At 39.4% G+C, this 25,567-nt stretch overlaps 1 protein-coding gene across 4 annotated transcripts in view; it reads right to left on the bottom strand.

Annotated features, from left to right (window-relative positions):
• GLP1R (glucagon like peptide 1 receptor) overlaps positions 1–25,567 on the bottom strand; it is a 140,301-nt gene that overhangs the window by 18,919 nt on the left and 95,815 nt on the right. For 3 of the 4 annotated variants that reach the window (XM_058835013.1, XM_058835016.1, XM_058835014.1), the window contains exons 4-7: positions 13,297–13,406; positions 11,732–11,838; positions 8,208–8,361; positions 6,614–6,773 (exon numbers count right to left, since the gene is read on the bottom strand). In XM_058835013.1, the coding sequence (XP_058690996.1) occupies positions 6,614–6,773; positions 8,208–8,361; positions 11,732–11,838; positions 13,297–13,406 (531 nt within the window). Of the gene's footprint in view, positions 1–6,613; positions 6,774–8,207; positions 8,362–11,731; positions 11,839–13,296; positions 13,407–25,490; positions 25,557–25,567 lie in introns of those variants that run through there. The other variant, XM_058835015.1, reaches the window with a different exon arrangement.

Here is a 25,567-nt window from a genome sequence, read left to right as displayed (position 1 = left end):
TCTCGGTATTGCTGCACCATCAGTCACACTCTTTTCCATGCTGGCAATGCACATTTTAGTCTGAGACACCAAGACTTAACAGTGCAATACACACATTAATTTGCACTGATGTTGAAACCTTACTGCATGGATACCACCTGACATATACCAAATTCACAAAGCCTTGTCCTAAGAAATGGGTTGCTTCAGAAACTAACTGGGATACAGTCTCAGTAGATGGGAATAAATGCAGTTTTCCAAAGCCCTGGTAAAGATCTAAAGAGGAGACTGCCTCAAGAACATTCCCTAATTTATTTTAAGCCTGTAGAAGTCATTCTATCACAGCAAAAGAGCAAATCTGAAGCATCTCTGCAATAGCTGTAGCTTGCAAAGATCACTGATCTCCAAAGACTAATTAACAATCTTGATATCAAATTTACCTGTATTAACCAGCAAAAAAACATACATTATTCTGGTTACCTTACTCACTCGAGAATTCTCTGGTTTGAGCAGGGAGTGGAAGTAGACTGAATACAACTCACTAACACCACAGATGACTATGTTTCATTAACAGAATCAGTGGTGTATTCCATTCCCAGGCTACCAGCATAATACTTTTGATGCATTTGAGTTTCAGTCTCACACTTCTTTCTTCTGCTGCTGCTATTCAAAGTATATCAGATAGCCAAGAAAAAAAACTGCACTCATTTATAGGAAGCATTTATTTAAGGTGTTGTCTGAACTCTTTCTGGTTTTGCTTTTTTGTCATACAGAAAGCTCTGAGATGGATCCTTTCTGAGACTAACTGACCAGAGAAAAGTCTCTGAATTCTGGAAATGGTAAAGTGTACTTTTCCTTCTGTACTGCATCACTTCTGAAGATGTCAGAAACCACAACAGCCTGATCATGATAAACTCTGTAATCCTAATTCTTGCAGGCTGACAGCTGACCCAAGATCTTTGAACACTACATGGTGATTATGAAATCTGCCAAGTGTATTAAAAAATAAGCCTGCTGACAGTTCCACTAATAAAGTTCAACTTCAAATGACTGGGTATCTGAATTCTAGGTTGCAATAATAATATATATTATGGATGATGAGAAAGTAATGGAACTGCCAAATCAACATCTTAACACCCCACTGCATAAGTAAGCAGTACAACACACTTTTACTCTAGTTCACATATTCTACACCTGGTCAGGTGTTTGCACAGTAAGGGGAAAAAAAAAAGTTGGAAAAACAGTAATTTTTCAGAATGATAGAAGGATGGGGTAGATAAAAGAACAAAATGTTGAGAAAACCTTCACAGGGTGACATTTTCAGAATGCTCCACTATCCCTAACGAGAGAAGCAAGAATTCCTGCAGCTGCTAATGGAAGTTACCATGTCCTGATAGGAACATGGAAAAATCAGTCTTTTCATTTAATAGGTCTGAGATATTTTGGTAACAGAACAGAAAAGCTTGGGTTTGTTCTGGAACCCACAGTGTCCCCACTACCAAGAGAGATGTCACTGGATGGTGATATTCTATGCCATCATCTTTCCCTTACCTCGACGTGCAAGCAGGTATCCATTCTTACAAACACACCACTGTAGCTTTGACACTACTACAGACACTACGATTTCCAGCTTTGTAATGTACCTCACTTTACGTGGAGGCAAGTTCGGGAAAGACATATGAAGAGCAAGAGAAGCTCCCCTCATCCTCATGTGCTGATTAGAGATTCTTTCTGAAGAAGATTTGTCTCTGAAGGACCACAGCACTGCCATCCTGCTGAAACCCTTGAAGAAGGACATATTCTGAATACAGCATTTTAGGGCTGTTTTATTTTAGCCATAACCAGACATTCCTTGTTTCCATGTGTGGTAAGTTCAACCCCCAAGAAAATCAGCCACATAAACCAGAAGGACACTACTGCTGTCAGACCAAGTTCATTCTTCTTTCTCTCAGAAAGCATCCAAGATGGTCTGACTTGGTCAACTGATTGATGAAGGAATGCAAGAATGATGCCCTGACAAACTGAAAGAAATTATAAATAAATATGAATACATATAAAAAGAGTAAAAGTACTGTAAAAGATGAAACATTTTTGTTCTTCCTAAAAAAAGGAAAATCATGGAAGTTTCATTTAGTGAGCAAAGAGGATTAAGACGAACTCCTGACATGCATTTCTTACTAAGATCAGGCTGGACACAAAATCTATTTTTACATCCTTGTCTAAAGCAGAGCTTTCATTTGAGAATAGAAAAGAAGTGGTCAGGGCAATGAATGCATCCTGTTGCTACAGTGAATTCATACTGGACTTCTGAAGGAAGGTTTCTTACTGGCTCTGCTCCAGTCAGATCCTCCTTGCAATCAGGATGTAGATTTTGATTCCCTAGACAGGCTTCTTGCTTTTAATAGCTTCATTCCTCAAAGTATTCTTCCTCAGAGCAAGTTTGGATTGCCAAGGCTTGGAAGGAAGCAGATTATTTATTTTTTTATGGTGATTTTCCTGCTGCAAGTGCAACTGGGTGTAAAATTACCACAGAAGCTCAGAGAATATTTAGCTGTTTATTAACATTTTCTTCTTAGCCTTTAGTGCTGAAAACGGTCTCCTGGTCTGGATGCTTAGAGTCATTGTGGGATCTTTCTGTTGTTTCCCCATTCTTCCCTCCTCTCTACTCCTAATATGTGAATAGGTCCCTTTTCCACTAAAATCTGCTGATACTGCAGCTTTACAGTATAAACTGCGCTTCTCCAGAGACTACTCAGTACAGTACTGATAGCTGAAAGTCAATGTCAGGCCCTGCAGCTCCTGCCTAGGGTTCAGACATGATGAACACTGGGTTGGCATCCTGGACATTGATTCAGACCAGTCTGGACATACTGAGAAACAAAAAAACCAAAGAAGTAATGACCTTGATCATTAAGTTAAGTAGTTAAGTTAGGGGTTTTTTTCACCCCTTTCTTATAAATGTTTTTTCTTCTCTCTAGAAAGTGAGATCCATGGGCAAGGATTTCTCAAGGAAGCACCAGGCACCAGCAATGTATAACAACAGATTTTCTTTTCTGCAAGTGCAAATGGCTCTGTGAATCAACAGCTGTTGCAGCTGCTGTTCTGCTGACACACAGGTTGAAGAAAACCTCTCACCTACCTGCTCTTCCATTAACCTATTAAAAATTTTGCGGTTTTGATGCTGCTAAGTGTTTTTGCCTTGTTTTTCTCCATCAGTGTTGAAAATGGAATATACCATTGTTTTTGCAGTAAGATATGTAGAACTTAAAGCTGACACAAATGTATGAAAGTCTGCTTTGACAAAGAAATAGAAGACATAAGCAAGACATATTGCATATTAAATGAAATAGGAAAAAATTAACACTGCCATCTCAAAGCCTCATATGGCATGAAATCTCAGCAAGGCCATTAGGAATACAGTTACCTCACAAGTAATAGAGAAGGTTCATAGAATCCTATCAATATACATGATGTTAATATAAATGACTCACAATTTATGAAACTATGTTAGTTTTCATAGGTCTATCAAGATTTTATGACTTTTCTAGGTTTTGTAAAGTACAATAATGCAAGACAAACAGACTTTTCCCTTTATAAACACTTCAACAGAAAAGAACAATTAATCATTTGAACTGATAATAAATGGACTACTGTCTAATAACTGACTTTAGAACTGTCCTGATATTATCATATAACAAAAAATATATTTGGAACATCTTGGAACAACTGGTCTATTGTGGGCTGAATCTGACAGAGAAGGGAAAGGGCATCTTTAGTCATAGGCTTGCCAAGCCTGGGATGAGGGTTTTAAACTAAAATTACTGAGGAATGGGATCTTTAATCCATCCCACTCCTACCAGCAGGATGCCAGTGCCAGTATCTACAAGGCTATGATCTCACTGGCATCACAGAGACATGGTGGGATGGATCCTCACTGGAGTGTTGGAACAGAATGCCACAGGCTCTTCAGGAAGGCCAGGCAGAGGAGGAGGGAGTGTCACCACATCACTGGCAGCTGGAGTGCAAGGAGTTCCACCTGGGGATGGATGACAAGCTAACTAGGTGCTTATGGATTAATGGGAAGACAGGGACAAGTAACATTATAGGCAAGTCTGTTGTAGGCTGCCTGACAAGAAAGCCCTTCTGTAGAGAGAACAGAGCATCCTTGTAGTCACAACCCCTGGTCCTCCTGGGGGACTTCAACCACTCAGATATCTGCTGGAGGGACACCACAGCAGAACATAAGCAATCCAGGAGTTTCCTGGATCACACTAATGATAGATTCCTTCTCCAAGTGACAGAGGAGCCAGTGAGGAGAGGTACCATGCTGGACCTTGCTCTCACGAGGAGGACCTGGTGGGGAACATGAAGCTCAAGGGCAGCCTTGGCTGCAGTGACCATGAAATGGTGGAATTCAAGGACCTTAAGGTAGTGAGGAGGGTGTACATCAAGCTCAGTACCCTGGGCTTCAGGGGAGCAGACTCCAGCACGTCTGAGAGTGATCACAGTCTTCAATTATACTTGTAAAAAATAACAATATGAACATATTTTTAAGCAATATGAACATGAATTTTTTAGACATAATTATTCATCAAATGATGAGAAATGAACAAGTTAAAAAATAATCCTGTAAGAAGCCAATTCATTAATGGAGCAAAGGGTCAGAGTATCAAATGAGCTCCAGCAATCAAATAAATATTTATTTTTTGTTCCAGCTTTATTTTTACAGTTGATTAACTATTTCAAAGAGCAGTACAACAGTTCAAACAGGAACCTACTGGCTTTCTCTGAAGCCTCAGAATTACACTGAGGCTATCATGCAGCTCAAAAATCAAATTAAATGAAAATCCTCTGAGCATTACATACAGCAGAAAGTCACCTGGTGAGGGACTTGACCACCCAAAAAATGGAATCACAAACAAAGAAGCAGAAAGAAAGGGGAAAATCTTTGAATCTTCCCACTGGTTAGAGACAAAACTGTTATCTGGTATAACTAATCTGGGAGCACTGAAGTAGCAGATGCTTCTGCATTTGAAGGTGGAGAATCATTGGCAAGGTTTGCATGTGCAGACACAAATGGAAGAGCAAGAAACTGTACAGGTAACAATTGAACTGCACAGACAGAGCTTTTCCAGGAAGTTTGGATGAAACCCATGTATCTAGTGCCAAGTTCTTGCATTGCTGCTCATTTCCACAAGCTCATCTAGAAATTCAATATACAATAGCAAAACCATTTGTGTAAATAACATAATCTGTTTCTGCTTTCTGCATTTTCAGGAGACAAACTCAAAATAGAAGTGATTCAGACCAAAAGCAGCCTAACCCTTTCTTATAAAACAACATAATCCCCTCAGGATTTGACTGAATATAATTTTGTTCTAATTTCTTTTCCATTTACTTTCATGACCTCAGTCACTGCTTCAGGACAGCTCCCACTCCCCCTTTTTTTAAATTAAATCGAGGGTCTAATTAAAACATATAGTTCAAATGTTAAACAAAATGGTGCTGTTTTTGCCGCATGCCTTATATGAAAGAATATGGAAGACAGAGAACTTTAATTAAAAATCTCCAGCAGGAAACTGCTATTATTTGCATTTATTTATTTATTACTATAAATTTTACAGAAAACCTTTTCCCCTTATATATCACGTTTTTGTAGAAATGGGTAATTCACACTAATATGCCATTTATATGAATTTTCCCAGTGAACTAATTTGCTAAAATATTCACAGTTGAAGTACATAGAGAGAGGAGGAGTGTTAAAGCAATTTAAATGTTCAAACTAGCATCTGTGAAAGCACTTGCAGTATGTACTTGGATTTACTTTCATTTTTCCAAAAGTAGCCTGTTTTCACCAAAAAGGGAGGGTAGAGAAGAAGAAGGGAGAAAATGCAATAAAAGTGCATGCAAGATCACTCCAAAAATAGAATTAATCCCAACCTGTAATGTATTTTCAGGTGAACTATACAGTGGAAGAATCAAAGCTTTAGCCTTTCTACAGAAGGTGACCCTTGCTCAACCAGCTGATTTCAAGGCATCACAATCCTTGATTTCAAGCACTCACGTGCCCATGGCACATGCACCCTGACCCTTTTTTCCCAGACAATCCCTATTTGACCTGCTCTGCCACTTAGCCAACTTGACACCTCCCTGCTAGCAGCCCCTTGTTCATCAGCCCCTTGGCATCACCCCCACCTCATGTGGCCACCATTTCTTTACTGTTGTCCTCACCCAGATGCAAAGCATCATTGCACTTTTGCACCACAAGTAGTTAACACATCTTTTAATGCAATTTGAAACTTTCAGGAGATGAAATCCACAAAGTCCAGAAAGTCCACACCCAGCTGGAACCACCCACACATAATTTGTTCTGGGAAGCTAATGTTCTGCAGGGAAAGTCCCATGTGCCTGCCACTGGTTTGGTGAGTTTCTGCTGTGTCCCACAGCCTGTGTGCCATGAGCGTCCAGGAGCTGTGACCACATTCTCCAGCCCAAGCAAGGTAAGGGATTGGGAACAAAAAAGGAATGCAGAGTGCAGGACTTGAACTGGACAGCACTAGGACAGACATGCAAGTTTTCCTCTCATACATCTGCCAGTGCAGCCACAGGCAGACAAACAGAAAAATCAACTCACCCCAGCCAATACAGAGATAAAGGCGGAAAATCCTCTGCTCAGAGAAGACTGAAAGTACCAGCAGTGTGTACAGGTACATGCCTTCCACCAGCAGCCAGTAGTAGTTTGCAGCCACGCAATATTGCATCATCACGAAGACCAAACGGCAGCTGAGTGATTCCTGTTGCAGAAAAAAGCACAGCCCAAAGTAATGCACCAGAGACTGAGAATAAAAGCATACTAACTCAAAAGATTGGTTCTCTTTCCTTCTTTTGCTCCTCAACAAAAAGAGCTTGCTAAACGAATCACATATTTTATTGCATAATGGACAGAAGCCAGTAATAGGTGCTATGCACACAGACAGATGCCTTCAACAACATTACTCCTTTAAAAAAGAAAGGTATGTGTTCTGTATTTTCCCCTCAATAAGCAATGGATTTTATTTTAAAAACGATGAATAAAGATGAACAGTCAGTGAATCTTTCATTTTCCTGTATGCTTTATTTTGCAGTTGAGGATTTCTCTATTAAAAAGAAAAGAGTGGACGCTGTAAGGTTGACTATTTGCTAAAGCAAAAGATATTTTCATAGAATAGCAATGTTGGCCAGTGCACCCCATTTAAGTGCAAATTCTCTCATAGATGATAAATTACAGAGATGAGCAGTAGGGCTTTAAATAAGTTTGAAACCTGATTACCTAATTAGTATATCCATCAGACCTGATGAAACCACTACTGAGTAAACCATGTGTAAAACCATAAAGTGTACGTTTTTTGGAAAGAGGAAATGACTGACTATCCAGTATGAGCATTTCCAAACCATTAAGATGTTTAAATTTTACAATGTTATTTTCTGGCAACTGATAAATTGGGGGAAAAAAAAAAAAAAAGCAACCATCATATGAGATTCACTAAGTCATTTTAGCACTTCTGCCTTAGGCAGTGTCAGAAAGGGATGGGCACTAAGGATACATCAGGAGAGTTTCCCTTTACCACTCCACAGCAGCAAATGCTGTACTTATGTTTTAGAGTCACGAGAGCTCTATACAAATAATAAAGCTACCTTTCTTTGATGTTTCAAGTACATTTTGCATTCCAAATCCAAATGAAGAAGGGCACTCTTTCATCATTATTTACAGAAGAGTTGTATATCCTCTCTCATCAATTAGAAGTATTTAATTAGCCTATTCCTCCAATTTTCTCAATGCTTTCAAATTTGCATTTTAATCTGATACTTCCTTTTTTTACTGTCATCAAGAGATTATATAGAGATGACTAAAAACAACCAACTTAGCTGGTGGACAGCCAGCTGACCAGATGGACAGTTCTATCACAAAATGTGCTGGCTTAGGAAAATAAATGCCCTCATGTCACTGCTAGAAAGAAACAAAACTGCAGCATAGAAAGAAGATATGGTGTATGTATACATGTATGTATGCAAAACGATCAGCTTCTTGTTCCTCTGTCTAGTGGGGGCAAACTTCCCACAGGTACATGTCACTTTCCCACAGAAACACATCATGCCATCAGCTAAAGAATTAAATTACCTGCTGTCATGCAGACACACAACAGTGATGACTCCAATATCCTAAGAACAACCACAGTGTCTGCCCTTACCTGGAAGGCTATAAGTCCTTCCCACTGGTACTCCTGTGTGGCTGTGCTGTACATCCACTTCACCACTGAGTCTTTAATGAAAACAGATACAGCTCTCAGGATAAAAGAGGTGAAGAGGTTCAGGTGAATGTAATTCCTTGTGCAATGCAGATGTCTGTAAAAAGAAAAATCTAGTCATGGTCCACTAGCTACATAAAAGATGAAACATCAGACACAGGACTGAGAAAGGGAACAACGAGCCCTGTAAGAAATCATGAGGCACCAGATGCAATCCCATAACTTGAGAATGGCTGTAGGGATTTCAAACTGTCTTGTCTTTGGGAAGAAAATATTATCAAGAAAAACACATTCAAAACTTCAGCCCCTAGAGCCAATATTTGGGGAAAAGAAGAAGATAGGTGTGTTAAGAAAAAAAAATATTTCAAAAGCTCATAAAGTGTAAAAATAAAGTAATTTCAGAAGCCTTATCTGAAAGGACTAAAAAAGTCAAATTCCAAATAATGCTGAAGTTAATTGCTTTGAATTAACCCAAATGTCACTGCACAAGTTTTGGCACTTGGCAAAGCTCAGGACTGGTGTGCAGTGCACCTTCTGGCTGTGCTCAAACTCGCAGTGAAAAAACATACATCTGTAAATCACCCTTTGACAACAAGAGAAAAATCTGTATTCAAATTGCCTTCTGGGAGAATTGTAAATACTTTCCGTAGAAGTAAAAGGACCAGATTTTTCACTTCTGCATTCAGAACTGGAAGCAAAAAACAAAGGAAAAATCCTCTTGAGTTTCAGCAGCCAGCTGCAAAGACAATAAAATTGCTACTTGTCAAAAAAAAAAAAAGCACATTAAGGGATAGCAAAAGAAACTGCAGTCAAGTAAATGGCATCCAGTTGCAGAGTACTGACAATATTTTACTAGACTTATTCGCAAACATTTTTCTCCCAGCTCTGCAAGGGTACACACTTTGCCTCAATGAAAGTTACACTGGGTATGATTTTTAAGATGCTAAAAGACAGACATAACATATGATAATCAGCAATTATTCCAGCAAAACGTTCAATGAACTTATACTTTAAATGTCTGTTTTTTACAGCTTTATAAATTTTGGTAGAAAAATTGTCTCAGTCTGAAAGTTAGAGGTTTGCGCTGAAGAGCAATTTGTCTGTCATAGGTCAGATAGAATTTTTTATATCACTTTAAAGCCACAATTTATTTCAAGACTTAACTATTATTAATATTTATGTTCCTTAAATTCAAAATTAATTTGTTGCTACCCTTCAGAACTGCTACACATTTTAATCTGATTAAAAAAGTTATGTAAATTAGGCAATTGAAGAAAATAGGTTGGAAGTAGTTACTGAGTATTTTTTTACAGGCAATGCAAGTTATTCAAATTGCTTCAGTCATGAAGCTATGGGCCTAATTCAGCTTCCACCATGGAAATTACAGACTGCCTTCCATTTTTTTCAGAGGATGCAAAACAGGACTGTAGAGAGATACTGTTTCCTCCACTGTATCACCTTTAAAGACAAATATAAAGGTTATTCTGTAGTCTAAGAACTCTCTAAGAGGCCCATCAGTATTTGCATGTAATTGAATTAGATTTTGATCCCCATTTGTTGAGGCTGAGCAGCTCTGGGGAGACGACCAAAGATTCCAGTCAGAATCCAGAAACTGCAATTCACATTGGGGTAGGTCTCATATTTCATGAGATCAAGGACCAAGTTGTGTCCTGGTAAACAGCTTAGACAGGAGAACACAAAATAGATTGATAGCATAGTTTTAACAAGACTCTTGGTACCTCTGAAGTCCCTGGAACCTCACCTTCAAAATGAGATGCACACACTTGTGTACACTTCTACAGTCTCTGCTTCATAGTTGAAGGAAAAAAATGCTAAAGCATTACCCCACAAAAGTCAGGGCATCAAAATTCCCTCTCTCCTGCCAGTCCTTGGTGACAAACTTGCTCTTTGTCCCCTGCCAGAAAACATACTTTCTTCCTTCAGAAAGTATATTGTTGTTCTCTCTGTAACATTTACATTTGGGCTGCTAAGATTACTCACGAATTAATTAATTAATTAATAGGTGAAATGAAGAGAAAACAGTTATCCTGGGGGACATTTGGAGACTTCAAGACCATCTGGTGCTTTTTCAGAAAGGTCCCACCGTTGCACACGTACAACACATACAAATGATAATTATCACATGGCATTCACAGAGGGTGAGCCTGTCTGTGGATTTCTGCAGTAATTTTAAAACTTTCTTGATACTGCCCACCTATGGTACTTCACTGGAAGTAGAAGGGATAATACAGTGCTAACATGTATGCTTCAATGTAAGAAGGCTTGCATCATTTCAGTTTTGGAAATTAGAAGCTGAAAGACATGACTGACCTCTTTAAATACATAAGGGAAGAAAGGAAAGAGACTGCCTTGCTAAAAGTGTAGTGCAGACACCAGAGCAAATGACTAATAACTGGCAATGATAATTCTTCAGTCAGGGAAAGAAGTTTCTTAAGGATCAGCATACTGAAGGTCCCTGACTGGATTTCAAAGGGTACCAGGGAGGCAGTCTCATCAGGACACAAGAGGGATGGGATCCTGCCTGTAGAGATCATCTTCATGGCAGAGGGACTTCCCACAACAGAACAGGATCTCATCTTTGTGTTTTCTAAGTATCATTCTCCTGTGCTCAGCACCCCCGAACTGAAGGAAAGTCTGGCTGGAATCAAAACATCTCTTGCATTAACAGAGAGGAAAATAAAAGATCCCTATTAGAATCCAAAGTTGTGTTTTGGTCTGGTGGGGGGTTTTGTCTTTTATTTCTTTTTTGACCAAATACACAGAGTGTATTTTTCGCATATGCAACCAAGAGTTTCTAAATTTTTACATGCTCTGTTGAATTTGTAGGTGCAAACCTGGATGAACTCAGTATGTCACTATGGCCGGCTGTCACAAATTTATTTCACAAACATTTCAAGTTTCAATTAGACTCTCTTCTACATTGCAAAAAAAAAAAAAAAAAAAAAAAAAAAATCTGAAAGTTTTCCAAAAATAAAAACTTTGTCAAAAATACATTTCTGCACATCTTGCATGTGAGGGCTGAGACACAGGCCAGAGTGAGATTCATGCTCTGGGTAACTCCAAGCAAAGCAAGATGAAAATTTTTCTCCTAAATGCCCTTGCCCATCTCAGATTTGTGCCTCATCTGCAAGGTGAGACCATGAAGGAACACTTGCATCTCTCTCTTTTACCACCTCTTCCAGCAGAAATTCCATTGAAATAAAAAGTTGCCTAACAAAATATTCCAATTGATAAAAAGTACCTGTTCCACATGTTCGTATGTGTAACTGCATAAATTTTGAGAAGGAATTATTTTAGGAAGGAACACAGAAGTGACAAAAGATAGAGAAATAATGAGGTGACGGAAGGAGAGCAAAAAAATCAAATGTTTCTGTCAAAGTCTGATACTGTCATATAGAAAAACATAAAACCTTTTAGTCCATTCTCTTCAAAGCTTTGCCAGTTACCTGAATCCAAGAAGAATGGCAGTTGCTATTACAAGGGCAGAGAAGGAAAGAGCATATCCAACGGTGTATATGATGGACAAATTCAGGAGCTGTTCTTCTGGTGCATCCTGAGAGCATATAAAGAAGAAGAAGAAAAAAAAAAAAAAGTGGAGGGGAAAAGAGAGAGCTCATGGCCTTCAGTTCTTTTCTCCCAGCTACTTTCTTACTTTCTTAATGATAACCAGAAGTCATTCTCCTACTTTCAAGTTTAAATGCACATGTCAAATCAGTCTTCCATTTTCCATATGCTCTAAAGGAATAAAAATTTTATCTTAATTCCTCAGCTGCTCCCAGGTGTTTGCTCAAATAATTGGGTTGCCTGGCTAGAAAAAATAGATAATGTGACATTATTTCATAATAAAGAGAGACATGAATTACCACGCAAGCAAGTCTTAAAACTGATGGCAAGAAGCACAGACACAACTCAGACCTGCAGTAAAAATGGAAGACCTAATCTTTTCAGACTTGAGCACTGCAAGTAAGTCTCCTTACTGTGGTAACAAGGGGGATCCTCATCTATACTTCAAAGTGCTACATCTACACTTTTAAGTGCAACAAACCAGGTCATAGTTGATGATTTGGAGGCAAAGCATGCCTTGTGTTCACATAGCGCAGAACACAAAAGGGATAAGGAATAAGGCTGCAAGTCAAAGAAAAAGGTTAAAATTAATATATTTGGAGAACAGAAACTCTCTTTTTTCTCATCTTCTCCTAGGCTGTAGCCATTTATTCTTTCTGAAGAATGAGGCACTGAGCAATGGAAACTACAGAGAGCATAGATTCTGCAGCTCTTGGGACTTTCATAAACTTGAACTGTTTTGACTAGGTAATGCACTAGTTCCCAGTACCCTGGGATAGAGAGAGTGCACTCAATTTCTGTGTGAAAAAGCATCGCCCTTGGAGGTTCACAGTAGTACTGGTATCACGTGTTATGGGAATGCACACAGTGTGCTGGCTGACGCCAACACTGCTAAAAATCCTTTGAAAATCCGTGTGCTCTCCATTTAGTGCCAGGCATTTCAGCTCCCTGCAGAGTAAAAAGCATGAAGGCAAGAAAATAACACTGACAAGCCTAATTCCACTGCCCAGAGAAAATGAAGTATAAAGACAAAAAAATCCTTAAACAAAAAAAAAAAAAAAAAGGCAGGGATTGCCCCATGCCCAAAGGTGAAAAAGCAAATATCCTTCAGTTCAGTTCAGTTCAGTTCAGTTCATCTTAATCACCTTAATAGCTGCTAACAAGAAAGAGCAAATGGTCACAGTTGAGTTCCTTGCACTGCACCACAGCTGGGATGACCTGAGTCACTTTTCTTGGTTCTTACGTACATTTAAAAGTGCTCTCATCTACCTTCCATGTTCCCTTTGTTGAAGGGAAGAGATCTGATGTCCCTTACCATTAGGCTCACTGAGTCCAGATTACTTTGACAGGACAAAAAGGTGTGGGCATCAACAACTATTTTTTTTACCTCTCTTCTGCTTTGTCCTGAACAGCAGCAAGAGGGGATGGAAATGGGAAAAACTCTTACCTGGTCAGAGGGCTCACACTCAGACAGGTTCCTCCAGGGCAGAGTCGAATTCTCCTTCAGCAGCCAGGTCCCATCCAAGGTGCAGAAGCGATACACCTGTCCATGCAGAACTGCCAGGAGTAAAATGGGCCACAGGGTCAGTATGAAGAGAGCCTGCTTGACCAAGGTACAAGGCTCATAGAGCGTTTCCATGCAACCCTCCTTTCTCACCCACCACTCTCCTGTCTGTGGGGGGGGAAGCTGCAGCATGGCAGGGGAAGTGCTCTACCCACTCCCTGCCTGCCACCAACACTCTGCTGCTTGACCTCAGGGCCCCAGAGGAGCTGCCAAGATATCAGATGGCACCAGGACATGTTCCAGAACAGTTGCTGACCATTCCACAGTAACAAGAGACTGAAATAATTGCTGCCATCTTTGTGAGGATTTTACAACCTGCATAAATTCCAGCTCACTAAAATATTAGATTTTGAAACATACACATTCTAGGAGTGTTAAGGTTCAGCTACAGATTTTACATGGAAAAGATGGAGTGCAAAGACTAAATGCACCCTTTCTTTTCTGAAAGCATGCAGACCCAGAGAAACCTCAGAACAGGTACGCTAACACAAGCTTCCCAAAATGTAAATGCTTATGCAAACATCTGTGCTACAAAATGAAACCATTAATCTTTTCCTAAACTACCCACATATTCTTTCTACTCTTTTTGTCTCCATGTTTGAATAACAAAATTAGCAATTAATTAAACCCCTTTCCAGAGCAGTTAGCTGCTTGATCTTGTAAAAGCAAGTACATTGAAATACCTCCTAGTAAAATTATGTCAGACCGAAGCACCAAAAGAAAAAGTGCAAAGGGAAAGCAGCACTCAGTCATAGTATATGAAAATAAACTCCCTCTCTAGTGTCTAGAGTACTGGGGAAATCTAATAACTTAGACAGCTGTACACATAAGCAACCTGGAAGCATCCTTGTAAGAGCTGCTTTGCAAAGAAAGTTTCTTACTAATCACATTTTTGACCCAGTAAATTGACCTATTCTATATAACAAAGATACCCCTCAAAAAGCAATGCTGGGAGACCCTCCACCTCAACCCTCTACCCAGATGATGTCTGGAAAAAAACTCTTACAATATTCTGGGATATAAGAAGTTCAGTTAGGAGATTTAGTTCTACAAGGGCATCAAAATACATCCTAATTACACCTTTTTTCAAACCCAGCCTTGCCTGCTGCAACCTCATCCTGTTGTCAGTTCCCTCATTACTGCAAAATAGAATCATTAGAATTTGGCATTTCTATTCAAGGGCAAAATTAAAAAAAAATATTTGAAATTCTGACAAGCCAGGAGGTTATTTGCATGTTAGCTGACAACTGGTAATCTCTTTGATAATTGTCAGCAGCAGACAACTAGTAGGTACTCTAATAAATGTTTTAAAAAAAACAACATAGACATTAAAATTTTAATAAGCCATTTTTAGTGAGTATGTTAAATGATAGCTGATAATGGTTCTGGTAGGCACAGCCTATTTGGTTTTGTAATTGTTATCCTGAATATACCAGTAAGAGATAATATAAAGATGATATAAAAATGAAGTTGTACTTGTGGAGGTTTTTTCTTACTATTAAGGGTATCTGTTCACATGAAAACAGAAGGAGAGCTTAGGTTGATTATGTTGCAGCATCTGCAACACACTCATTCACAGCCATTAACTGAACCTGCTTTCGTTATCTACTGCCAGTGACAACCACTTCCTTAAGTCAGGGAATTGCTATGATGTTGCTCAAGGGTACTAAAAATTTTATTTAGGAACATCAGGAGTAAAAGAATGACTAGCAAAAATATGTGTCCCCTCAGGAAGGATAGGGGAGACCTGGCTGCAAAGGACATGGAGAAGGCCGTGAGGTACTCAATGGCTTTTTTGCTTCAGCCTGGAGAAGAAAAGGCTACGGGGAAACCCTACAGCAGCCTTCCAGTTCCTGAAAGGAGCTACAAGAAAACCGGAGAGTAGACTTAGATTAGATATTAGAAAGAAATTCTTTACTGTAAAGGTGGTGAATCACTGCAACAGGTTATGCTGAGAGGCTGAGGATGCCACATCCCAGGAAGAGTTCAAGACCAGGCTGGATGGGACTTTGAGCAACCTGGCCTGTGGAGTGCCCCCACCAAAGAGGTGGGTATTTGATTTTAGACAGGCAGTGCTAAAGTGAGAGGCATGGCTTTAAAGCCCAGGAAGAGTTGCCCCACCCCCAAATCCCTTGTGGGGTGCCAGCCTGAGGTGTTCTGCCCTTCCTGTGTTGCTATTCATTGTATTCTGCTGCATTAAGCCCTCCTATTGTACCGCTATTGGTTTATGCTCCTGGGGCTTCCCCCTTGCTGTGTCCCTGTTGGACCCAGACCCTAAACTCCACCCTGGCTCGACCCCATAAAACTCACTACCCTGCCTTTGTTCAGGGTTTCCTGTCTCATGCTGGGTTAATTCCTGAGTTGGTGATATCCCAATAAATGGATTCTCGAGTTTAACAAAATGGAGACCCATCTTGTTGATTTCCCACGCTGGGCACTGGTGGCTGCACCTCCCTGGACATGATAGTGTTGCAACACGTGATACAACATTGGCCTAGTGGAAGACATCCCCGTCCAGGGCATGGTGGTTGGACCTAGATGATCTTTCAGGTCCCTCCCAACCCAACCATTCTATTGATTTTGTCAATATATTAAGGATTTCACACATCATTCCCACCCCCGCTTAGGATTAGTGGTTAGCAATTTGAAGTAAGCCATTCAAAACACCTATGCAAAAGCAGCCCTAGGAATCTGTAAATGTTGTGTATTTGGAGCCAATGAATGTGAATTCCAGGAGGTTTAAGTCCAGAGGGTCATAGGACTAGGAAATTTTGTCTGACTACCATTAGATAAGCTATAATCAAGTATTACAAGAAAAAATTAATATGAGAAATAATCTCAGAAAACAAGAAATTTAATTATATTCTTGAAAAAAAAAAAAAAAGGAAACAAATAAAACCACAAGACCCACACTTCAAAAGGAGAATTAATTAAAAAACAAGCAAGCAAAAAAAAACCCCAAACCCCAACATTATTTCACATTTCCTGAAACACTTCGTGAATTACCTCTCCCCACAAGTAGTTCTTAATGGTGAGGTTTAATTGGGATGAATGCCTAGCTTAAATAGATTTATTTTTTCTCCCAATCATCATGACACATTAATTTTCTTTTTATCAATAACATTTATTTTCAAATAATGAAAAGGAAAACCTGAAGCCTAGCATATATTACAGAATAGAAAGGTTTACTGTAAATGAAACATGGAATTTGCTATCTGACAGAAAGACAAGGCAATTCATTTAGCTATGAAGAAAAAATTATGTAATGCTATTACACTGGACAGGAACATTCCTGCCACATCTAGGAGTCACAAACACTCGAAGTGGATGGCTCTTACAGACTTCTAGGTAGACAGGTCTGGTATGCCAGCTGTGTCAGGTTGTCATAGACTCACTGATTGCCAAAACAGTGGTGATCAGTGCAAGACTCAGAGGCAGCTGAAGAACAGCTGGGCTATCTGTAACCAGGAAAAACCTTAAAATGTGAAAGAATAAATCAAACAAATTCCAAATAGATGAAACTGCACATCACAATGTGAGAGCCTAAACACCTGGTCTATGGAATAATTTATTAACCAAGATGCTTCTGAGACAGGAAATGTTAAAAAAGAGAAAACTTCCACTTTGAGGCATCACTGAGATTCTAGTTGATACATGGGACAATGCTCATGGAAGAGCTGACAGAGTGCAGCTCTTAAAATAACAGGCCTGATACACTGCAGGCAGCCAGTTGCTCACAGAAATGTGAAAACAAATCTCACTGTTGTGGAAATGGAATACTTTCAGTAATGTGTCAGACTCCCCATTACCCACACAGCACCATTCTATGGAGCTGTAAAGGGCTCAGAAATGGATAAACACCACACATGAGACCCTTCACACCCTGCAGCTTGGCCCATCCAACACTAGCACCATGCAGGGTCTCCCAGGTAAACCCAGCCCAGGGGTGCAGACACCTTCAAGCACTGTGTGATCAGTTTAAGAAGCTGCTTAGAGGAGATTCCCAGAACAACGGTGCCAAGAGCCCAGACTTCACACAGCATAGCCACAGAAAGGTCTGCCTTTGAAACAGACCCCTCCCAAACTGCATCAGCCCATGGTCATTCCTACTTTCTCCATTTCCCAGAAGCAGAATGCAAACAGTCTCCATCTACTCCTCCAGGCAACAACCTCAGTCACAGGCAGGTACCTGATACTGCCCAAACACAAAAAAGGCTGCAAATGACTAATAGAAGAGATTCACCTGATCTGAATGCTCTTCCCCAGTCTTGCCTCAGTGAAGTGAGGGACAGAGTAACTTCTACACCAGAAACTCTGCTCTGGTGTTTCTCCGAAATAACTGATAAAACCCTGGAGACTTTAGATCTTCTTCTCATATATGAAATTCCCATCTTTGCTTACTGAAAGCAGTTCCAACAAAGTTCAAGGAATCCACTAGCTTTTAGACAGCAATGTTTTGACTCAAAAATTTTAAGTGTCTTACCATTCTTACTGCTCAGAGGAAAGCATGTGATTTGCAATAAAGCTACCTAAAAATGTTTTAAATACAGTTTTTTCACATGTACTTTTTATGACTCTCTCTCTGCACAGGTGGTCATGGCTTAAGATGGCAGACATCTTCAACCTTCTAAAACAGATAAAGGGATAGTATATGTACACATTCTGTCTTTGCTGAGGACCTGGTCCAAAGCTCACTTGGAACTTCATTTCCTGCAACTTTCATGTGATGCCATTGCTGAAAAGAAAATCAGTTATTAATAGACACTGAGGCAAACTAACAGTGACATGCCTAGAGGTGGCCTGTATGCCATGAAAGAAAGAAGGCACCCACACAGCTTCCCTGACAACTGCTGAGCAATTTCAGCAGCTTGCTTGCTTGCCTTACTCAGAGGCAATTCATATTTGTCCATGGCTGAATTCTGCAGAGCAGGCCCTCTTACCTATAATGCCGTCAAAACACCAAGCATAAAATGATCAGTTATAACAGACCAGAATGACAAACAACATTTTTTTAAAGGTTTGAGGTGGTTGTTGCTTCTTTGATATCCTGCAATACCTTTTCCCTGTCCTGTTATATTTTCTGTTACCGTATAGTCAATGTTTTAAATCATTCCACTATATTCTAGAATTGGCTATCATCTTCTGCAAATAAACAAACATACCCACAGCCAGTGCAAAGGGAATCTGATTTTATTTAAAGTGCAAAAAGTTGCAAAACCTTTGGAACAGCAGCTTAATAGTACAGGTTTATTTGAACAGTGTCAATCACACCTCATTAGAATTACATATTAAAACATGGACTTATGCCCAAAACTCAGTCTCTGTAAGCTGATAAAAGGTAGATCACTGAAGGTAATAACATCTATCTAGTGAACCTGTAAATCAAATCAAATCTCAGAAGCAGCTGAATACTTTTATGTAAGGAGAGCATGGGCAAAAAGCTGACAAACTTTTCCTTATTAGCCCCACTTTTACTAGAAATAAAAACAAATTTAATATCTTCTCTGTTTAAACAGCCAGCCTCATCTTCATTTTACAACATCAGGGTGTCAGGTCAGTGTGACATTAGTCACCCAACTGTCCCTGAGGATAATCTGGAACATCATTGATTGTAATAATAAATTACATCATGTCCTAGCTAATCTATTCTATTCAGGCATGAGAAGAACAATAGACTGCAGTTTTGTCTGCCTGCTCTGTGTCAAGTATTATAGACCTGTCCTCTATTAACATCCATTCTCTGCTCCCAGCTGGGGAATTGTTTTGGAAAAAGTTCAATTTTCTCCAGAAAGCAGGGACTTGGCAGTATGAGAGCATCACCCCAGTCTTAAAGACAGACTGGTTTGTTCCTGAAATGAGCAACCTGACCCTTGATGGGGACAACAACTTATCAGAATTTAGGAGGTTGTGCCCCCATCAGCAGCTCTGTTCAGCTATCACTTGCTGTGACTTGGGCAATGCTCTCCACAAATCACTCTTGGCCATAAAAGTTGCTGCTAAGTGTCACTCAGCCCCAACCTTGGTGCTGCTTTCTGCAAAGGCATCCTAAACCCAGGACTCATGCCTAGGAGCATGCAGCTAAAAACATGACATAAGGGAACAGCCTCATCCTGAAGCCTCCAGAGAGCTGGAAGAGCCACAGCCTGCACCACTGTCCAAGAATCACATTTATTAAAGTGCTCCTTTGTGCTGGGCTTACCACCCTGTCATCCGAAATTATATTACCTCAACAGACAGTTTAACCTCAGGTACTTCCTACTATTCTTCCTCCCTCATAACGTATTAGTCATCTCAACTCCTTTGCTTTTGTAATAAAACCAAGCCTGTGCTTGCTTACTTGGGTCTTCCCTTGCACCATGTAAAGGTGGCTGTTAGGTGGGTGCAAGCTCATGTCTGTCTCTTGGTAGGAGTGTGAATGCATCTACTTTTCTTTTTCCTCTTGTTATTCTTCCTCCTTGCAGTGTTTTGGGCTTTTTTTTATGATTGGAAAAGGCTGGAGAACTTCTTGGATCTTTCAAACTAAGAGCTAGTGATAAGAAACATTTACAATAGGGATGTTTGAGTCTGCTTCCCCGCCTCTCACCCAAAAACCATACACATTACTGAAAATTATTCTCTTGCAGCAAGAACTTGAAGTGATCACCTGACACGACGTTATACAGACCTAACAGACACCTTTACCTGATGAAAGGGAAGATCCAACCAAGCACAGGTCATGCCACAGGCTACACAGACACCCCTGTATGTCCTGGAAATTCTCAGTGCCAGAATCCTCTGCTGTGCTATCAAAAACACAAAGTCACAGAGACTGCAGATGGAGATGATGCTCCTTGGCATCACCTGAGGAATACTGCCTGCATATAAATTCTTATTTAAAAGCATTTCCTTTGAAATTACATTAACAGAACAGCACTAAAGATTCAAGAATTAGGAAGTGTTAAGCTAAGGCTGCTTATATGAGTTCTAGTTCCATCCAATAACATTGTTCTACATACGCAATCATACATTTTTTTCCCATCAGAATCCATGGTTTTATTCAGGATATAAAACAGAGGGAGATAATTTGATGTGAAATTACTCATTCTTACTATGAGATCTTACTAGTAATCTTACTGTGAGATACAAGCCATATTTAAGCAGACTGAATCATGTCTATACCAAATACAGCATTTTCTTATTTGAATGATCCATTCAAAGACCACCAATAATTCAGCTTCCCAATGAACACTAATGCTATTAGCTCATATGCATAAAGACATGACTAAAAAATAAAGACCATATTTTGGTAACATAATAAAGTCACATTTATACAAAAAGAAAATTATGCAGGCACAAAATTTGTTCTACATGGGCATATTCAGTTCTCCTAGTGCAGAGATCTTCCTTGCCAGTTCTGCAATATCTTGCCTCACAAACACGAACTTCCTCAGTTAATGAGGCAATGATCCTGCAGAGAAGAGCCCCCTTTACTACATCTCACATGCAAATCTATTCTTCATACTGAAAGAATAAGATCTGTGAAAAAGAAAATAATCATAAAATATAGCTTCATAATTAAAAACTACTTGAATAGTGGTGGCCAATAAAGGTTATGGAAGCCAAGAAGACCATATTAAATCACAATGTATTCCTTAAGTCACAAATTTATACATTACTGGTAATGAGTATCTCAACAATTGAAATATCTTTCTGGAAAAGACCATTGTTTTTAACAGAGCTTTATCCTAAAAGGAGCTAAACCCTCCAAGCATTTAATTTGAGGAACTTGTATTAAGAAAAGGCTGCACATGTAGTAGTTTAGATTCACCAATTTGAGTTTCCCGGCCAATGCGCCAAATAAGGTGGTGGATCTCAGCGCTGGCTAAAATCACCAGTGCACTCCTTTCTGTGAGATATGGATTGTGAGAAGGGTAAAACAGGATCAAAACTTAAAAGGTATAAATAAACTTTATTAACAGGACTGCAAGAATAAGAAGCGTCAGAATAAAACCTCCAAAACACCTTTCCTCCCTCTGCCCAACTACTTTCCTTTCCCAACTGACAACATAGAGACAAAACCTGGGATGTTAAATCAGTTACCAACCATACCATAGTCTTTCATCAGTTCTTGTAGGGAGCGGAGTTTTCTCTTGCCATGCCATGGAGACTTCTCCACAAGAAACAGTTACCTTGTAGCTTTTCATTTCCACGAATAGCAGCTGCCCAGGAAAAGTTCTGCCATTGTGAAATTCCTCCCATTTTCACAGCCCTACTATAGGTGTGTCCACGGGCCATGAACTCATAGGGTATTATTTTAAGGATGAGTTATTCAAAGGAAAAGGTTCTCTTCATCTGTCTCTGTGATCACCTCTGGGAACAGAGGTTTTCTCTTCTGCATGGCCTTTTTAAAAGAATATTTCAACCCCATTAGGCATCTCTTCATTCTTCTTCCATCTGAGGCTTGACACCTTCTTTACTGATTTTGGTGTTTTCATGTTGTCTTTCTACGCGTCGTCACTCTTTTTTTCTTTTTTTTCTTTTTTTTTTTTGGCTCAGCCTGGAGCCATTGGTGCAGGCCAAAAGGGGGGCTTAGTGTCAGCAAGATGTCAGCAGCCGCGGCCCAGTCCAGCCTGGGGCCAGAGCCCCTCAGCCTCCATCCTCTGCCCAGGAGCTGCTGGGGTCTGGCCCAGCCACTCCCAGGCCACACAGGCTGCGGGGGAGCAGGGCCAGTCTCATCAGAGCTCCATTACCTTCTGAGGCTGGAAGCCAAGAGAGAGATTTTGTGGGTTTGTGGTTTTTAAAATGTGGAATTCACAGAGGTGGATCTAATTTCGGCAACACCAAATGGTTCAAAATGTTGTCAGCTGTCAGAACTAGCCAGCTACTGGCCTTTTTTAGACACAGAGGAAGCTCCTAGCAGCTTCTCTCAGAGACATCAGTTCAGTGGGTGGTTTCTTCTTCCCCAAATGTCAGTCAATACAAAACCAGCACACTAGCTAGAGAACACCAACACCTAACAACTTTTTAAAATAAACTTAAAAAAATTATAAAAGTGCACCCATGTATGTGGGCATCAGGTTTAATAAGAGTGTTTATGAACTATAAAAGGTAAGCAAATTAATGCAATTAAAGAAGGCAGCTTATGAAAAACAAGTATGTATGATACTTTGTCAACATTTGGTAAGATACCAAAAAGCACCACTAAAAGTTTTGTTCAGAATAAATAAAAGTGGGTTGGAATACATTTATTGCAACAACAAACATGATTGGAAGTTTAATGCAAAATAAACTTGTAAAAATGCTGTTAAGAGGTTTTGTATTTTTAAGTTATTGGATCTGTTATTGCAATTAATAGAAGCCATCCTATTAGAGGATATTAAAATGATGCAAAAAAAAAATAATTCTGCAGTAGAAAGTTCTCTTAAAAGGCTGCAAACCATACAACTAAAGTCTTCTCAGGGCAGAGGAAGGGATCTATTTTATTATGCCCGTATTCTGAGGCCTTATAAAAATAAGCAAAAAACCCTCAAAACAAGCTAAAAGGAAAGGAAAAAACTAGAAAAATCACTAGCATAATGCCTGCTGAGATAAAGCAGGCAAAAAAAGAACTTTAAGAAAAGACAACAGAAAACTAGTATGTTAAATATGCACAGTCAGGAGGAGAGGGATATACACATGCAAATAAACACTGGTTGGTTGGATGCAGCTTCTGTGCAAAACAAAAAGCTCCAGAACATGGAGGCTGAAACAAATGCCAGGTGATGCAAGCAAACTGCCAGTCTTTGGCAGCATGGAAATTAGTGGTATTTGGTTATCCACAAAAACAACGGCATAAAGAACCACTGATTAAATAATCCTAAATTTATCATCTCTCACAAGACAGTTATAAATATCATCCAAAAAATCTTAAACAATAGGAAGCTTTCAGCACAGACACCTGCAAAATAGATAATAAAATTTATCTCAAACTGTCAAATTTCATTTAGAGCTAGCTATAATTTCACAAGAATTAGCCACTATCTACACAAAATAAAGAATATGGATACTTCTAAGCAGAACAAATAAAATAAAGCATGTCATCCATTTTAAAGACTGTAGACACACCATTCTTCTCTCCCCTAACTGCATTCCTCTCCTTGGTTCTCCTCTTCAGGTTCATTCCTTCAATACTTCCTGTTGCTGCAATATTTAGCTCTATACTGCTGCTCTACCTTTGCACTGTTGCTCCCTTTCCCCCCACACTTTCATATTTCTGTCTCAGCTCCTACTTGGGGTTGCAATTTTCCAAAACTGTTGTAATTAAAATTGCAACTTAACTCCAGCCTCTCCCATCTCCTTTCTTGTCAGTCTATTCCTCAGCCTTCCTCATCATACTCCAAACTCCTCTTGCTCCAGCCAAGCAGAGAAGAGGGGCAGAATCAATGAACAACATCTGCTCTCAGATCTGGACCTATTGCAGCCAACAAGGCCACAAGAAGCTCTGATCAGCCTGTGCACCAAAAGCACATCTGGCCTCAACAGTCACACATTTCAGGAGAAAGGAATACTACTTCACACAGATATGGCCTCTGGAGACTGTAGGTGCAAACAAGCACACATAAGGAAGTTATTCCCACAAGCAGCAAGAGACATATCACCAGTATCACAGAAGCCCCACTCTTTCTCATCCACATGCTGAAATACAGAATAAGATTTTGAGAAAAGGTTCTTGGAAAACATCAGCTTTAAAACAGAGTTCTAATTTGTTGAATCTCATCATGCCAAGGCCTACAAATCTGTAAGACACTAAATACAAATTCTTCCAAATAATGGGGAAAAAAAAAAGGACCAATCAATTTCATTATGAAAATCACCATCTTTTCTGTCAGTAGGCCTCTAAAGCTACAGTTATGTCTGGATTTACCTTTCCATTACAAAGTCAATCTTTACACCAGTCTCAATGATTCTTACCCTCCAACACAAAGCTGGGACTCATCCCTGATCTAAGAACCAAGATAATTACCCCTATATGGGTAATTTCCCTCAAGTTCTCGATTCCATTTTCATTTCTATTCCATTTTCATTGCTTGAGAGGTATTTGGATGGACATAAAATCCATTTGACTTAAGCTTTTCTTTTCCTGCCAAGGAGCAATCCCTTCCCTTGAATATTCACTGCCAATGCTACCTCACATTTAAAACAAACTTAGAGAGGCCCACTGTCATTCATCAGTCACACCAACACAATGTTTTCCACATTTTAAGCATCCTTTCATTCTGTTTAAAGGAATTGTCAGTGCCCTGCTTCATTAAGCTCCAGGACCATTACCAGGCAGTTTTTGCGCGTGCAAGTCAGTTTTTTGTTTTCAGAGGAAATATGCCAATGAGCACTTGATCCTTTTCTTGACTAATTCATTTCTGCTCATTCCAATTGTCAAAAAACAAATTAGAACCAGAAAGTCATACGAGTCTGGATCAGGCATCAACCAGCATTATTTTTGTCATCAAACAAGTCATGTACCCAAGTTCTCTCATAAACATTGCCCAGAAAAACTTCATTCTTATCCAAAGAATAATTAAAATGATGTATGAGAATCCTAACAGTTAACATTTGGAGCATATTTGAAGAGGATTAAACACTTTCAAAATTCATAGCAGGGGCCTGGGTCTCTCAGGGTAAAGCTAGTCTACGACAGAAAATTCTCAAGGGGAAAGTCACCAATAAAACATGCAAGTAGAAAAGAATAATACTGATAAACAAAACCATGTGCATAATTAAGAAGTGTAAACTTTACAAAGATTAGCATATTTTCAAGTTAAAGTTGCATATATGAAATGGCATGAAAGGGAGAATATTCTATAATTAGACTTACATTCAAACACCTTTCAAGTCAGTCCACATTTTTTTTGCAGGACTACCCTGTCAAATGAAAATATTATTAAAAAAATCTAACCACAGAGCTACTCACTTCAAGAGGCGAAGACTCAGCTGCCTTTACATAAAGCATTTACATATATATATATATATACACATAGATTGAACTGTATCTTCACCAAAATTAACTGAGAATATTGGAAAAAGAAATAATCTTTAAGATCACTATTATAACAGAAGCATACCTATTATGTGAGAGGACACATGTAGGTTGGATGTGAGAGGAGTCTTTCCCATCACCCAAGATGAAGTGCCAGGAATT

Source organism: Poecile atricapillus, chromosome 3, assembly GCF_030490865.1.
Source record: "Poecile atricapillus isolate bPoeAtr1 chromosome 3, bPoeAtr1.hap1, whole genome shotgun sequence".
NCBI lineage: Eukaryota > Metazoa > Chordata > Aves > Passeriformes > Paridae > Poecile > Poecile atricapillus.
Note: the sequence above shows the minus strand (reverse complement) of the source record. Positions and strands in the feature narration are given on the sequence as shown.